This window comes from Thermobia domestica, chromosome 11 (assembly GCF_964235325.1).
Source record: "Thermobia domestica chromosome 11, izTheDome1.hap1.1, whole genome shotgun sequence".
NCBI lineage: Eukaryota > Metazoa > Arthropoda > Insecta > Zygentoma > Lepismatidae > Thermobia > Thermobia domestica.
The window spans coordinates 141,581,658-141,595,728 of record NC_137464.1 but is presented as its reverse complement, the minus strand read 5'-3'; the positions used below and the strand labels follow the sequence as shown (position 1 = coordinate 141,595,728).

General features: G+C 35.7%; 1 protein-coding gene across 5 annotated transcripts in view; it reads left to right on the top strand.

Moving 5' to 3' along the window:
* Sptz (zinc finger FYVE-type containing 26 spastizin) overlaps window positions 1–14,071 on the top strand; it is a gene marked incomplete in the record, with an annotated part of 1,794,825 nt that overhangs the window by 635,510 nt on the left and 1,145,244 nt on the right. For all 5 annotated transcript variants that reach the window (XM_081731160.1, XM_081731159.1, XM_081731161.1 and 2 more), the window contains 2 exon segments: window positions 6,760–6,915; window positions 9,218–9,332. In XM_081731160.1, coding sequence (XP_081587286.1) covers window positions 6,760–6,915; window positions 9,218–9,332 — 271 coding nt within the window.

The window sequence follows — 14,071 nt, the reverse complement described above, 5'->3', positions numbered from 1 at the left end:
GGTGGAATGCAAATTCTCCAAGAATTTGGGAAATGAAAATTTCTGTTCAAAAGTACACCATTTTCAAGTTTATAAAATTTTTCAAGATTTCGGTTTTTCACCTTAGAGTATGGGTCATTGGGATTTTGAAGAAATTTCATGATTGAATCATATTCTGTATGTTCACGTTTTTCGACTAGTTCCTGTATAGTCATATTTCCGAAAAATGACGGTAGCCCTTCGAGGTTATTCACCGTATGAATTTCAGTTTTAGGAGCTAAAACTATACGTGACAAGGCGTCACTGGCTTTATTGTCAATACCACGAATATGAACAATTTCCAAATCAAAACTTTGTAATTCAAGACTCCAACGAGCTAAACGAGAATTCCAATTTCTGATCTTATGTAAGTATACTAAAGAGTTATGGTCAGTATAGACTTTAACATGTTTACCATACAGTAAATGTCCCCATTTACGAATAGAAATCACTATTGCTAACGCCTCTTGTTCAGTTGTAGTATACGCACGCTGCGCGTTATTTAAAGTTTTACTACAGAAGCCAATAATGTTACGTTTACCATCAATTTCTTGAAAAAGTATGCCAGCCACAGCCACTTGTGAACTGTCGGTGATCAATGAAAAATCGGAATCAAGTTTTGGGTGAGTGAGTAATACATCTTGAACCAAACTGTCTTTAAGGGACTGAAAACTATGTTCACATTCTGGAGTCCAAATCCATTTTTTCCCTTTCTGGATAAGTTCAAATAAAGGAACAGCTAATTCAGCAAACTTGTGTACAAATTTAGAACACCATTGAAAAAGGCCTAAAACTCGTTGCAATTGTTTTATATTGGTTGGACGAGGTAGTTGGCGAATAACTTCTACGTAAGAATGATCTTTACAAATACCTTCAGGTGTTACGACAAAACCCAAAAAATTAAAATTAGTTTTACAAAATGAAGATTTTGAAAGGTTAACAGTCATGTTAGCTTCACTCAGCTTAGTAAATAACTGATCTAATAAATTTAATTGTTCTTCAAAAGAAAAGGTTGGAATACTTAAATCGTCAATATATGAAACAAGTTTATTATACAATGCATAACCTAACACCTTCTGTAATGCATCTATGAGAGCGACAGAACCATTGATGTATCCAAATGGGATAACAGTAAATCTGTACATATGACCGTTCCAAGAGAAGGCAATGAAATCACGAGATTCCTCAGACACAGGAATTTGTGAATACGGTGACACAAGGTCAATTGAACTTACAAACTTAGCACCTTGAAATTTCAATAATAAATCATCAATTCGGTTTACTTTCAATTGTCTTAATTTAACATGCTTATTCAGCTCAGTTAGGTCAACTACGACTCTAGGTTTAGTGGTGTTTTTCTTAGGTACACAGAAAATTGGGTGGCTATGTATCGACACTGCTGGTTCAATGACACCTACTTTTAACCATTCATCGATTTGCTTGCCAATGCTTTCTTTAAAATGGTAGGGTAACGTATATTGCCGTTTTACTATGGGGTTAGTAGTGTCAACGTCTATGGAATATTCATATAAATTGCATCTACCTGGATAATCTGTGAATACATCACGATGTCTTACCAACAAATCAAATAATTGCTGTTTTTCCTCATTACTTAAATGATCACATTCATGTACATTTTCCCTAATTTCGTTTATTGTTGCTACAGCACACACATTTTCAAAAATAACATTATCATTTGATACCTTATCCCCACAACTTTCCTGTTTACTTTGGATATTACCATGAGCATTTTGAATCTCATTATCAATCTCTGACATTTGTAAACCATAATACTCGAGTAAAAAATTTTCTTCTACTGCTTGATTTATGTTAAGATCTTTTATTCGAAGATCTTTCGACTCTTTTCTCAACTGTGAATACGCCTGATCTCGTTCATGTAAAACACGGATCCACTCTTGTTCTAATTTACCTTTTTGTGAAACCAAACTATTAATTACAGGACATGCTGAAGATGTATAGTCATGATTGGGTTCGAACTCTGAACTTTCATCTGACAAGTTATTATTTTCTACAGAAATACTAAACTCAGTGTCAACAGGTTTATTTATTCGATCAGCATAAGTCAAAATCTTCTTAGGTTGACAACAACTATTTTCTTTGCTGTAAGATTTTTCAATGAGCATAGGAACAACAACAATTTCTTTTCCGTCAGAAAAACTAATTACGTTTTTCGAAAAATCTATCATCGCATGGGCAACTGTGAGGAAATTACGACCTAACAAGCATTCTGTGTTTAATTCATCTACTACCAGAACTCTCGAACATTAAGTGTTCTATTTCCACACAAATATTTACTTCACCCTTAACCTGCTTTTTTCTTTTACCAGAATAATCTACCAAGAGAATATGTGGTGCAGGTTTTAATTGCGGATGTGAAATTACGGAAGAAATACGTTTCCATGCCTCAAAACTGATAAGAGATGCTGATGCTCCTGTATCGCACAATGCTTTCAACTGAATATCTAATACTTTACAATAAATTTCTGCAGTGCGAGTGTTATTACCCTTACTTACATTTTCATCAATTTCTATTTCATCTTCAGAAATATGTAAGTCCCAATTAACAACATTATTAATGTTTTTACTCAACGTTACATATTCCACAGGAAAAATTGGGGTGAGTGGTTCTTCGTTACTAAAATCGTGACTATTACTAAAGTTTTCATAAGCTCTACCAGAAGCACTCTCTCGGCTGAGCGTTTCTAGTTTAACGGTGTTTGTCTACTCTGATTACCTGATGATGTAGGAGGAGGGAAGGTACGAGGTTGATTAAAATTTGAAATAAAAGGTGGTTGGTTACCGGGATGAAAAGTTGGAAATGGTTGAGGCGTGTGCCCATCATTATCAGCGCGCCTAGTATCAGTGTAATGTATAGCTTCTTGGCTATCATACTGATTATCGTTTTCAGGGTTACGCTGAGAATGAACGTTCCTAGGTTTGTTCTTATTCTTAAAATGTAATTTTTACCTTTGCTGTGGGGTTGCTTTTTACCTTTGTTTTCGCTTTGATGTTGTGATTCTCTAAAATTATGTTCATTACTTTCATTTTCTTGGACATTAACCTGATTTACACGAATCTGTTTCTTAAGAAATCCACTATTTGTTCTAAAGTTGTCATTGTTTTTCGACAATGTTTCCAGATTTTGAACAACATTTAACATACTTTGTAAATCTAAGGATGGTAACAAAACCAATTGTTTCTGAAAATAATTAGGCAATAACAATTTAATTGTATTCAAAATAAAAGCTTCACTAACGTTTTCGTTCAATTCTCGAATTTTATGGTAGCGATCCGCTACAAATTGGTAAACTGTACCGTCGACTTTAGGGTCGTACCTTTTGGATTGCAATACTGACATTTTACCAGCTACAACTTGCGGAGATTCGAACTGTTGCTTGAAAGCACAAACAAAATCACTATATGATTTAAAGTCAGGTTTACGAGTAAGGAACCAAGATTTGGAAGATCCTTGCATCAAGAAATCTAAAATATCTAAATACTGCTCTTCAGGAATTTGCATTAATTTAACATTTTTCTCAAACAGTTCCAAGAAGTTTGAAGCTGTGATTTCGCTTTCATGTCCTAAGAACTTTTCAAACGATTCAATATCACTACGCTTAATGGGCCTAGCATTCGTAATCTGAACTGGTTTTCTATTGTGAATACGATTACGGTTTTTACTTTTAGATTTTGGTTTGTTATTAGATTCATAACTTGTGTTAGTGCTGCTACTGCTACTACGACTAGTGGAGCTTCGGGTTGATGAGGTATTAGCTACACTACTGTATAGTGAATTAGTTACGCTACGAGTATTAGCAATGCTACTGGGTCTAGATTCCACATGCAAGTTCAGAATTTGTTTTTGCGTTAAGGTTAGTTGAGCTTGTAACATTTGCAATTCTTGTTTGAGGTTACCAATTTCATTTTTAACCTCCAAAACAGTACTCTGGATCTGAACATACTGTTTTGATTCTTTTTCCCTATCATTTGTTAATTCTACTACACTGTTGTTACAACGATCTACTGTATTTTTGAGAAAAAGTAACGATTGATTAATCCGATCAACTTCCATGCCGCAATTGTTTACACTACTTTCATTTAGAGTTACCTTTTGCATGCACTGGACTACCTGTGCTTGGTGAGCTTGAATTTAACTTTCAATGTCTACCAATGAATTTCGATTGCTACGTATTTTCTCCTCAAGGTCTACGATTTTACACTCATACGTGTTAGAAATCTGTTGAAAATAATGCTTCATTTGAGTTAGTGAAATACAACTTTGGGCTTCAACCTGCTGGATAGCTAATGACAACTCATTCCGTGTCTCGATCAGCTGGTTGTTCGTTTGAATTTTCATTTCATTGAAACGATCATTTACTTCTGCCTTAAAATCCCTAACTTCATGTTTCAAATTTTCAATTTCAACTTTAATTTCTACTTTAAAGGCATTGCACTCAGCTTCTACTCTCTGTATACCATTCGTAAGTTCCTGAGTTGAAAATTCATGTTTTTCACGTAACTCTATAATTTCTGCTTTTACACTATTACCTTGTTTGATTAACTCATTATGATTATCTTTTATCACTTGGTTAGTATTAGCTAAATCCGCGGACAATTTTTTCACCGCGTCAAGCAGTGTTTCCATTTCGTTAGGACTTGACATTGCAAAATATTATACTACAAAACACAACACACCAGACATTGAATACAAAATAGTGAAGTTCAAAAATTCGCTTTCTCCCCACTAAAGCATCTGTCTTTGTTCGGTGCGTCAGATATAATGGGAGTGCCGGTTCTGGGTTCGAGTTCCGGATGTCCGTGTTCGAAGCACCAGATATAAGGGGAATAGGGTTCGATACTCGTTTGTTCCAGTTCGAGAAGACCGACTAATAATAATGACATTGGGATTCGAACCTTGGATCTCTCAAAGTCTCCTTTACAACTTCATTCAAATACACAAATTAGTAAATTGACGTAAGAGACTGGCAATAAACAAGTATCTTCACTCCTCCACGGTCCTAAGATTCGGGCGTTATATGTATCAGAGGCCTAGGCCATATACCCACCATCGCTGTTACGTCAGCTCCAAGATACATTGGTCAATACCTGTAAAAAAGTGCAAGGTAGGATAGCCATGCGTGATTAACACCAGACGAGTAGTGGGAGACGAAAGTAAATGTTTGAACTTCTCTATTGATAAATACCTTACCTTCTGATAAACACTTTATGTCGCATACGTTCTAACCTGTACACATTTCAATCACTAAGAAAAGAAAAAAAATAACTTACTAAACGCATCTGATTAGCACTATCATCATTTTTAGAAATGATAACAAGAATTGTAAATAACTTTGTATTATTATGCACTATGTGGGTTACACTACATATGATTTAGAACAATACTAAGATTTTCGTATTACTTTTAACATTTCACTCGAAAAGAAATTGGCCCTTAAAGGATTTCGCGACGATCTGTAAACGCGCACGACGGTTCCGGCGACTATACCGAATACAATTCACTAGTCCACTGTTTTAGAAGGATGAGTTTTGCGTCATCTTCTATAAGTTTCCTCATTCGAAGAAGTCAACTACAACTGGTGAAGAAGTCGATGCTTTCCTTGACATTGCGAATTGTGGATTTCATTATTTTCTTATGTCGTTTTCATTATTCACTTGTATATCAAAAAGCAATGATTAGTTTCGGTAATTAAACACTAAGACTTTACATACTTCAATAATTTTCGTGAAGACAGAAACAGTACATTCAGCTCACATGGTGGCACAAACAAGACACACACACTTCTCTTCCGGCGTCCCATCGTTGCCAGTTCACAGCGCGAGAATACACTGACTAAACTAAAATATAGTTCGTAGAGAACATTAAGTTTTTGTACTATTATAATGTTAATAATATATAATGAATGGTCCACCGGTTAATAGAAATCACATTAAAAACACTGATTGTTCGAATAAGTTGTACAATCGACAATTATTGATAGACTTCACATTGTCACGTAAAACTCTGTCATCGTCATGAGGACTTATGCGTGGGCGTTTCTCTCGAGAGTAGCAGAATTTTTCCTCCAAATATGGGCTGACGGGAGGAAGCAGAGCTGTCTGGATAAGTGAGGCACCTTTTGGGTGAGAAATTCCTGAGCATTGTTCTTCTCCAACTGTTGATTAGTCGCATTTCATTTCCAAGAATTGATGTTGGAATAATACGAGGGTTGGTTTAAAAATTCAAGCCAATCCATACTGTTACAATATCTCGCAACCTTTGAAGGTTAGAATGTCGTATCTCGGAATTATGTTGTGTTAGAGACAAAAACAAGATATTCTGTTTTTGAGCTTTTCATCTACCATAATTAAATACGTGTTTCAGCGTCTTTTGATACTTGACCTAGAAGAGAGAAAATAACGTTTGGGGTCATTCACTAAGATTCCCATAGAAGATATTTGAATTTTGTACAAGACTTCGAGCTCAACGAATTCCATATGAAAGGCACAGAAGGAAGAACATAAAATATTGCCCACAGTAACGCGTGGAGACATTTGCAAGATACCAATATAATACCATGATTTAAAACTTTTATCCAGAAACTTGTACTCCGAGAACCATCTGATGTAGAGTAAGTTTTTCTTTCAATCCTTAATGCATATTTACTTAGTAACTTTATTGAATCACCACAACATTTGTACTTATATTATACTTATTTACAGCTGTTTGATATACAGGCTGAAGTTACTGACGAAGTGAACTTCTTCAATCAATACAAATTGCTGAAGGAGAGATTAAATGATATTTTTCTTTTGAGTGAAAAGAAAGCTTCGAAACGAGCATTTGATGTTTCAGGAGAAAAATTTTCGAGTTTACAGGCAAGTGTTTTCTTTGTTTCTTTCAAATTCACAGACAAGTCAGTTGTTTCTATGTTACACATTGACCTTTGTAAAGGATTAGTATTTAAATGAAGAAATCGCATCAATCTTTGTATAGCAATGAATTGAAATTTTAAATCATGCTTAAAAGAAGAGGATAAATATAATAGTACAGTGTCGAAAGGTGAAATGTCAACATTGTATGAGGTGGTGCGGGAGGTCATGAACATATGCAATTTACTTAACAGTTTCCGAGCTTTCTGGGGCAGGGGGTCCACTTTATTGTATTGATGTTATCAGGTTTCTGTAATTTTTGCATATGCTGTATTTCGGTGTGGCATTACAAATTATACCTCATTACAATTGTGGTAAAGTGGCCTTTTTATGAGTAAGCACTAAGTTAAAGTAGTTTAAACGAGAAGGAAGCAACAATAGAAGGGAACCCTATAGATTATCTTCCCAATATTTCCCTTTTTCCAACAGTTTTGGGTCCTCGTTTGGAAACACTGTCACCGAGATAGACGAAATAATTTGAAAGAACTCTATTTTTCGTCTAATATGTTTCCAAAATCACATGCTGTTTAATAGTAACCGTCATAAAATTTTTAAAATAATTATAATTTCAATTTACATATGTCGCTTGCCTGTTGAATGTCAGTGTTTTATTACACAGCAGTATAATAATAATAACGAAAAGATAGTAATAAAGTCAAAAGTTTGGAAATACACATGTTAAGAACAATTGCCGTATTTGGTTACTTAAATGAAGTTAGAAACAATAACCACTTAAAGGTACAATGACTATCCTCAGTTAAAAGCATTTTAAGAAAGCATTAGTAAGAAATTATAATACACTTTCAAAAATTCCACCGCCAAGATCAACTTATGATTATTATTATTATTATTATTATTATTATTATTATTATTATTATTATTATTATTATTATTATTATTATTATTATTATTATTATTTTCCTTTTATCCTACCATAGTGCATTTCTTGTCGGAGTGATTTACCACGATTGTTTACTGTATCCATAATGCATCTTATGAGTATATCATCGTACTTTTGGTCTGTACATCTCTGTCTTCATCCAACCTTATAAACTAAAATCTGTCCAGTTAGTTCGATGATCTTGGTAACCTTCATCCGTTTTGAAAACGATTGTGTTGATGCGTATTCCAAAACCTAGTACATTTTGAGGACGGGCTTCATCATTGTAAAAGTACATACTCCTCCTATGATGGATTTTCTTTTTAAATGAAAATAATTATGTACATACGTTCATCCAAAATAACAGTCCCGAACACCATTGATCGAACCACACCACACATTTACTATTCACTTATACTAGCAATTATGTTTTGACTATTTTGTGTAGGTTATTCCTTGACTATGTATGACGATTGTGACTGTCCTTGATATTATTTCAGCTTAAGTTGGGTACATCGGTAAATAGTATTTAAAAAAGTTGATGGCGGTTGGCAACTACGCATTGAAAACATAGACGTTTAATATTATCACCTTGGTGCAGATGTTGTACATGCTGCAAATGAAACTATTACAATTTCTACTTATGCAATGTTTCCCATGCTCGTGTTCGCGGCGTATCAACTTGATCAAAAAATAATCTTTCACTAATGAATGGACTTCAATGAAGAATGTTTTCTTTCTCCAACAGACTTTGATGATGCTCTTGGTCGGAGAATGTGATTCACGCTAAGATTTGAATGCATTCACAATCACCGAATAAATTAGAGTTTTTCTATTCGGAAAATATCTGTGATACCTCTCCTACCAAATTCTGCAGTGCTGATATTTCCTCTTCGAAAAACCTGTATAGGATTCACAACACGAACAACATAATTTCAGTTAATTTTAATTTTAACTGTTTTCGATGTGTAATGCTTTAGAGTATCCCCATACTTTGCACCGAAATTTAAAAATTTCATTTCAGTAGAACGACTTCATGTACTACTAATGTTCTTAAATCTTTGAATGATAAATCCAACCTACATTTTTAAAGTATTTTTAACATCTAAAAGACAGGAGTAAACTGCTAGTGCTATGTCAACATTTGTTTCTTATTTTTTTTTTTCATTAAGATTTTAAAAGCTGATTCTAAACTAAAATTATATAGGAAATCAGTTCCCTGTAAAAATAACGGTAAAGATTCACTGGAATTTTCATTCACTTTCAGTGTTAAATTTAAAGGTTCAGTAGTACTAAGTTATGTAAATACCATACATGATAATATTGGATACAATAGATCCAAATTATTTTCTTGATTTCTAATTTTAGAGCTTAAAGCAGGTTGTGTCAGATGGGGTATATTCGACGTCGGTAACTAGTGTAGTGGAAACATTTTTCGCACAGACGAAAGTTCCTGCCATTATCGACAACAAAAATCTCTCCGGTAAGTAAATAATACAACATTCAAAGATATTGTATCTTTTTATACCTCATAAGTGTCACATAAAGACTGATCGCTCCAGTGTTAACGTAACGTGAATTATCGGTGCATTCTTACTTATGGAAACCCTTTGATATGGGGTGTGTTATTTTGTTGCATGGAAGACACTCAGGTTTAGTGTTTTATAATCTACAATTTCATATCGAGTCCACGTAAACTTTACAGAAACTTCTCTCGTGTTAAAAGGTTATAGTGGGTGTTCATCAGTTACGTTTAATATTGCCATTATTGTCTTTGGACTTCGCGATATTAATAGTATACAGTCATAAATATATTTTACAAAATGATCATTTTTACTTTGATTCCCAAGGATGATTTGGAAAGAGTAAATTGTTACTTTTCCTAAACCGACTAATTCTTGCTTCGTATGGCGCGGAACTCCTAGACCGTGAGGTCTAGACCAGACGCCCCACTTGCACCAACCATGACACGACCTTGCCTATTGAGATTAGCACCTTTCTGGACTTGTAAACAAAATCCATAGATGGAATTAAGTTAGTATTTGGCAACACAGCACTTCTAAAAAATGATGATTAAATCTTTCTGCGGAGGCCTTAGTTAGTGAATCAAGATTCCACCTTGGTCAATGCACTGAAATTTCGCCACTCTGTGATAGTCAGAGCATAGGTGTACCTAGCGTATGATATGGTTGGTTTGGTTTAAATTCTAAAAGAAATAATTGCAATTTATTATTCATAAATACTCAAAAATATAAACTACAAGTTTGTAATAACACGATTAATTCGCTGAGTCCTTTCAGGCTTATAATAGCAGGAGGAAACTGGGGCACAAAATATGCGAATTACTGGTTTAATCTGATACAACAATGATTATGGAATTGAAACGTTACAAAAGAAAACAAAGTGGGGTAGTGAACACCCATTCAAAGTTCAACTGTTTGATGTAATTTCTGAGTTCTTGATAGTAAGGAAAATAAAACCATTGAGGCCATTTTAATAATGATTCACTAGCATTTAAAAAAATCCCACATTAGATAATACACAGAAAAACAGTCAAAATGGAACACAAACTGAGTTACACGGAAATCTGCCGTAGTCCAGTCCTAATTCCTTACTATTCTTAATCACACGTACGTCAGATGTTTGTTCATATTGAGTGACGAGCAGTAGAACGGCAGTGTAATCTGACGAGACGATGATAGTGTAAAATAGGGATATCTCTGGTTTCCAAATAGGAGAAACTGGTTATTTGGTGCAAAATGTGATGCAAGAGGCAGGTGTATTGGGTATGTCTCAAGGGACAGGATCTAAGAGATGACGGCCTATGAAACTGACGGCAGAATCACATCAACGAATAGGAATAGTGGTCGGAAGAAATCCCTCAGTGACAGGTCACCCAAAGCTTTAACGCGAATTTTTACTCAGAACCGTCGTACGACTGCGTGCAAGTGACGGAGGAACTCAAGCAGTACCCCAACAATCTGTGTCGACAATCAGTCCTCCCCTAGTTACATTACACGGACATACAGAGTAACGTTCAACGGGTAAACCCATTGATAAGGAACCATGACATTTTGACATGACATCAATGGTGACACGACCATGCAACATGGACCCTGATAACTGAAAAGATGTGACTTGGTCGCAAGAGTCATAGTTCCTCGTATTTCAAACCACGGGCTAATGTGTCTGCAGGTCGTAATGTCTTGGTATTAATTGGATCCCGTTCTGACTGTTATGAGTCGCGTCACTGCTCATGGTTATGTCGTCATTTTAGCAAACTATCATGCAGGTGTTGTTAGCAGGCAATGATGCGGTTTCCAGAATAATAATGCACCCGTTCACACAGCTGGCGGCGTGGTTTGGTTCGACGTGAATTCAGGATGTAGTTTAACTCCTCCTCTGTTCCACCCAGTCCTCCGACCTGAACACGCATTCTGGTATTGAGACACAAATCTGGCGCAGATTTCCGCCCTCATTCGTTTCTCATGGAACTGAGTGGTGCACCATACGGGGAATGGGTTTAATATTCCGTCTTCTACCGTTCTTGATTTATATGACTTCAATCTACATCGCAATTTCTCTGATAAGTTGCAATTTTCCAATTGTTTCAATAGATTGATAAGTGTGTGTGTGTATCAGGTATATACAGGAAGTTTCAAAACAACACCGACGACGTTTGGGAGGTGATTCCTGACACCAAGAAAGAAAATAGACCAACCTGCGTACACAGATGCTTCCTTTCGGAGTAATAGGCTGCCGAAAACATGAAAAAATGAACTTTAAAGGTACATAGCTTCAATACTATGGGACCTAGCGGAGTCAGGTCAAGACTTTATTTAGGAAATAGTATGTGCCCTATCCAAATATCCATGTTTCAGGATCCTGCTGTACTTACGCAACAATTTTTATAGACGTAATTGGTGAGTACTTCAAGTTATATGCCCGTAGCAAAAAACCCTGTATAAAAATTGTTGCGGAAGTACAGCAGGATCCTGAAACATGGATATTTGGATAGGGCACATATTATTTCCTAAATAAAGTGTTAACCTGACTCCGCTAGGTCCCATGGTATTGAAGCTATGGACCTTTGAAGTTCATTTTTTCAGGTTTTCGGCAGTCTATAACTCCGAATGGAAGCATTTCTGCACCCAGGTTGGTCTATACTTTTTGTCTTATCTTGGGGTCAGGAATCACCTCCCAAACGTTGTCGGTGTTGTTTTGAAACACCATGTATAATCCATGAAAAAAATGGCTCAATTGAAAAAATATTTAACTGACACCATGCGACCTATACTTCTGATTACATTTACAATATATAGTATATGGCACAACTTTGAAACGACTGAAGGGAAAGGAATCATATTTTCGATAGAGGTAACAGAGGTAGATCTACACATGAAGCTGGGTAGTACTATAATGACAGCCATCTTGAAGTCCATCATCGTGGATTTAGACCCAAAATTTTAAACAGAAATGGGACCGCGTGATATATCGTTTTGGGGTAACTTTTTACCACAAACACACATCTGCCTTTATTTTTCATTTATCTCTGATCATGTAATAACTAACACCTTTGGAATATAAATATACATTTGGATCATTTTTTGTAACGATACCGGAATGCGCTAGTGTCGAAAGTTCTAAGGTATGAGTACCCCAGCTGCAAGTAGAATAGAGAAGGTTGATATACTAATGATATGTGTAACTTTTAACGGCAAAGAACAATTATTAAGTACCCCTGAAACATCATCATCTACAGCAGAAGCACAAGCTTACGAAGCAGTGGGAAAATCAGGTACAGAACACAAAATGCTTCGGTACAACTGCAAGCAACACCAGCAGAATAAACAGCGCTTGTACAAACCTTGAGAAAAAAATTGATCGTCTTTTATTGTACTTACCGTACCGACATCACATATGTGAATTAGTTCTTCAAAATCGTTTTCACGCAGTAATGGATTGTGCTACTGCTACCAGTACGTTTCGAGCCTGATATGCTATTGTTTGAAATATTTAGGTAATCCTGGTCGCCCATCGACAAAAGCAATTACCGAGCTAGGATAGTTGATGTTACGGAAGATGTCCGTATCAATATGCTGGAATTTATGGTAGTATGCTACTAGTACAACAACAGATACACCAGGAACACCTTAGAGATGACTGTGATGTTTCTCTGTGGTGTTCTGGTGTCTCTGTTGATGATCTATGAGATGGCTATGATTTTCCTAGGTAGCACCCTTCCACAAAGAGTTTCGTTTCGCATTCCTGGAGCTGTGAACAATGCTTGGTGGATAGCAAAGGCTATATATGCGTTCAAAATATATTTGTTCCAAGATCAATTTAAACTGACGTGAAAAGAGAAGAATTCAATCAAGAGACTATGCATTTTGCGTGTCCGAATCTATTCATAAGCTTGGTTCCTTGCACCATTTGCTGTGAAAGCTCCGTATCACGATTGCAAGTTTTTACAGAAATTAGTCGAATATAAAGAAGTAGATTCAGAAGTTAGTAATTGTGCTGTGAAAAAATCGCAGACTATTAGGGTATCTGTCACCAGAAGTTGTGGCATTCGCATTCTTTGATGATCAAGTACCGCAACATGCGGAAAAAATAGTTTCTAATATAAGGGGGAGTACAGAAAAATATGATGTACAAAGGCAAGTAGTGATACTCTATAAAGAATTCTCGAAGTTCGTTTCCGCAGATTCGAAAATATGTTAATATTGATTTTCTATAGATACAGAAAAAAGCCCATCTACTTGGAAACAAGATGCCAACTTTCAACGTGGGACATTATGTTAGTGAACGATGTGGCAGAGAAAGGGGTGAAGCTTATACAAGAATACTTGAGCATTCTAACCAAGGACAAGAAAGAGAAACAGAACATACTGCAGATCGTCAGTGAATTCAGAATATGATCCCTTTCCCTTCAGCCGTTTCAAAGTTACAAGATTCAGTTCCAACCGTATGGCTATGCAGTTACAAGAAAGATAATAATACTTTAAGAGTATAGTTTGCCTCTAGTAATAATAGTTACAATAGAAAAAAAAGTGCTTCATACTCATTAGTGATTATGAAAATTCAGAAACTTGCTTCGGGAACACGATACTCGTTATCAGCATCTTTAGTCTGGAAAAAGTTCAAACACGGTACGGCACATGATCATCATTACCATTAGGTATTCTGCAATTATTGGCAGGCCACTTGCTCCAACTGAGA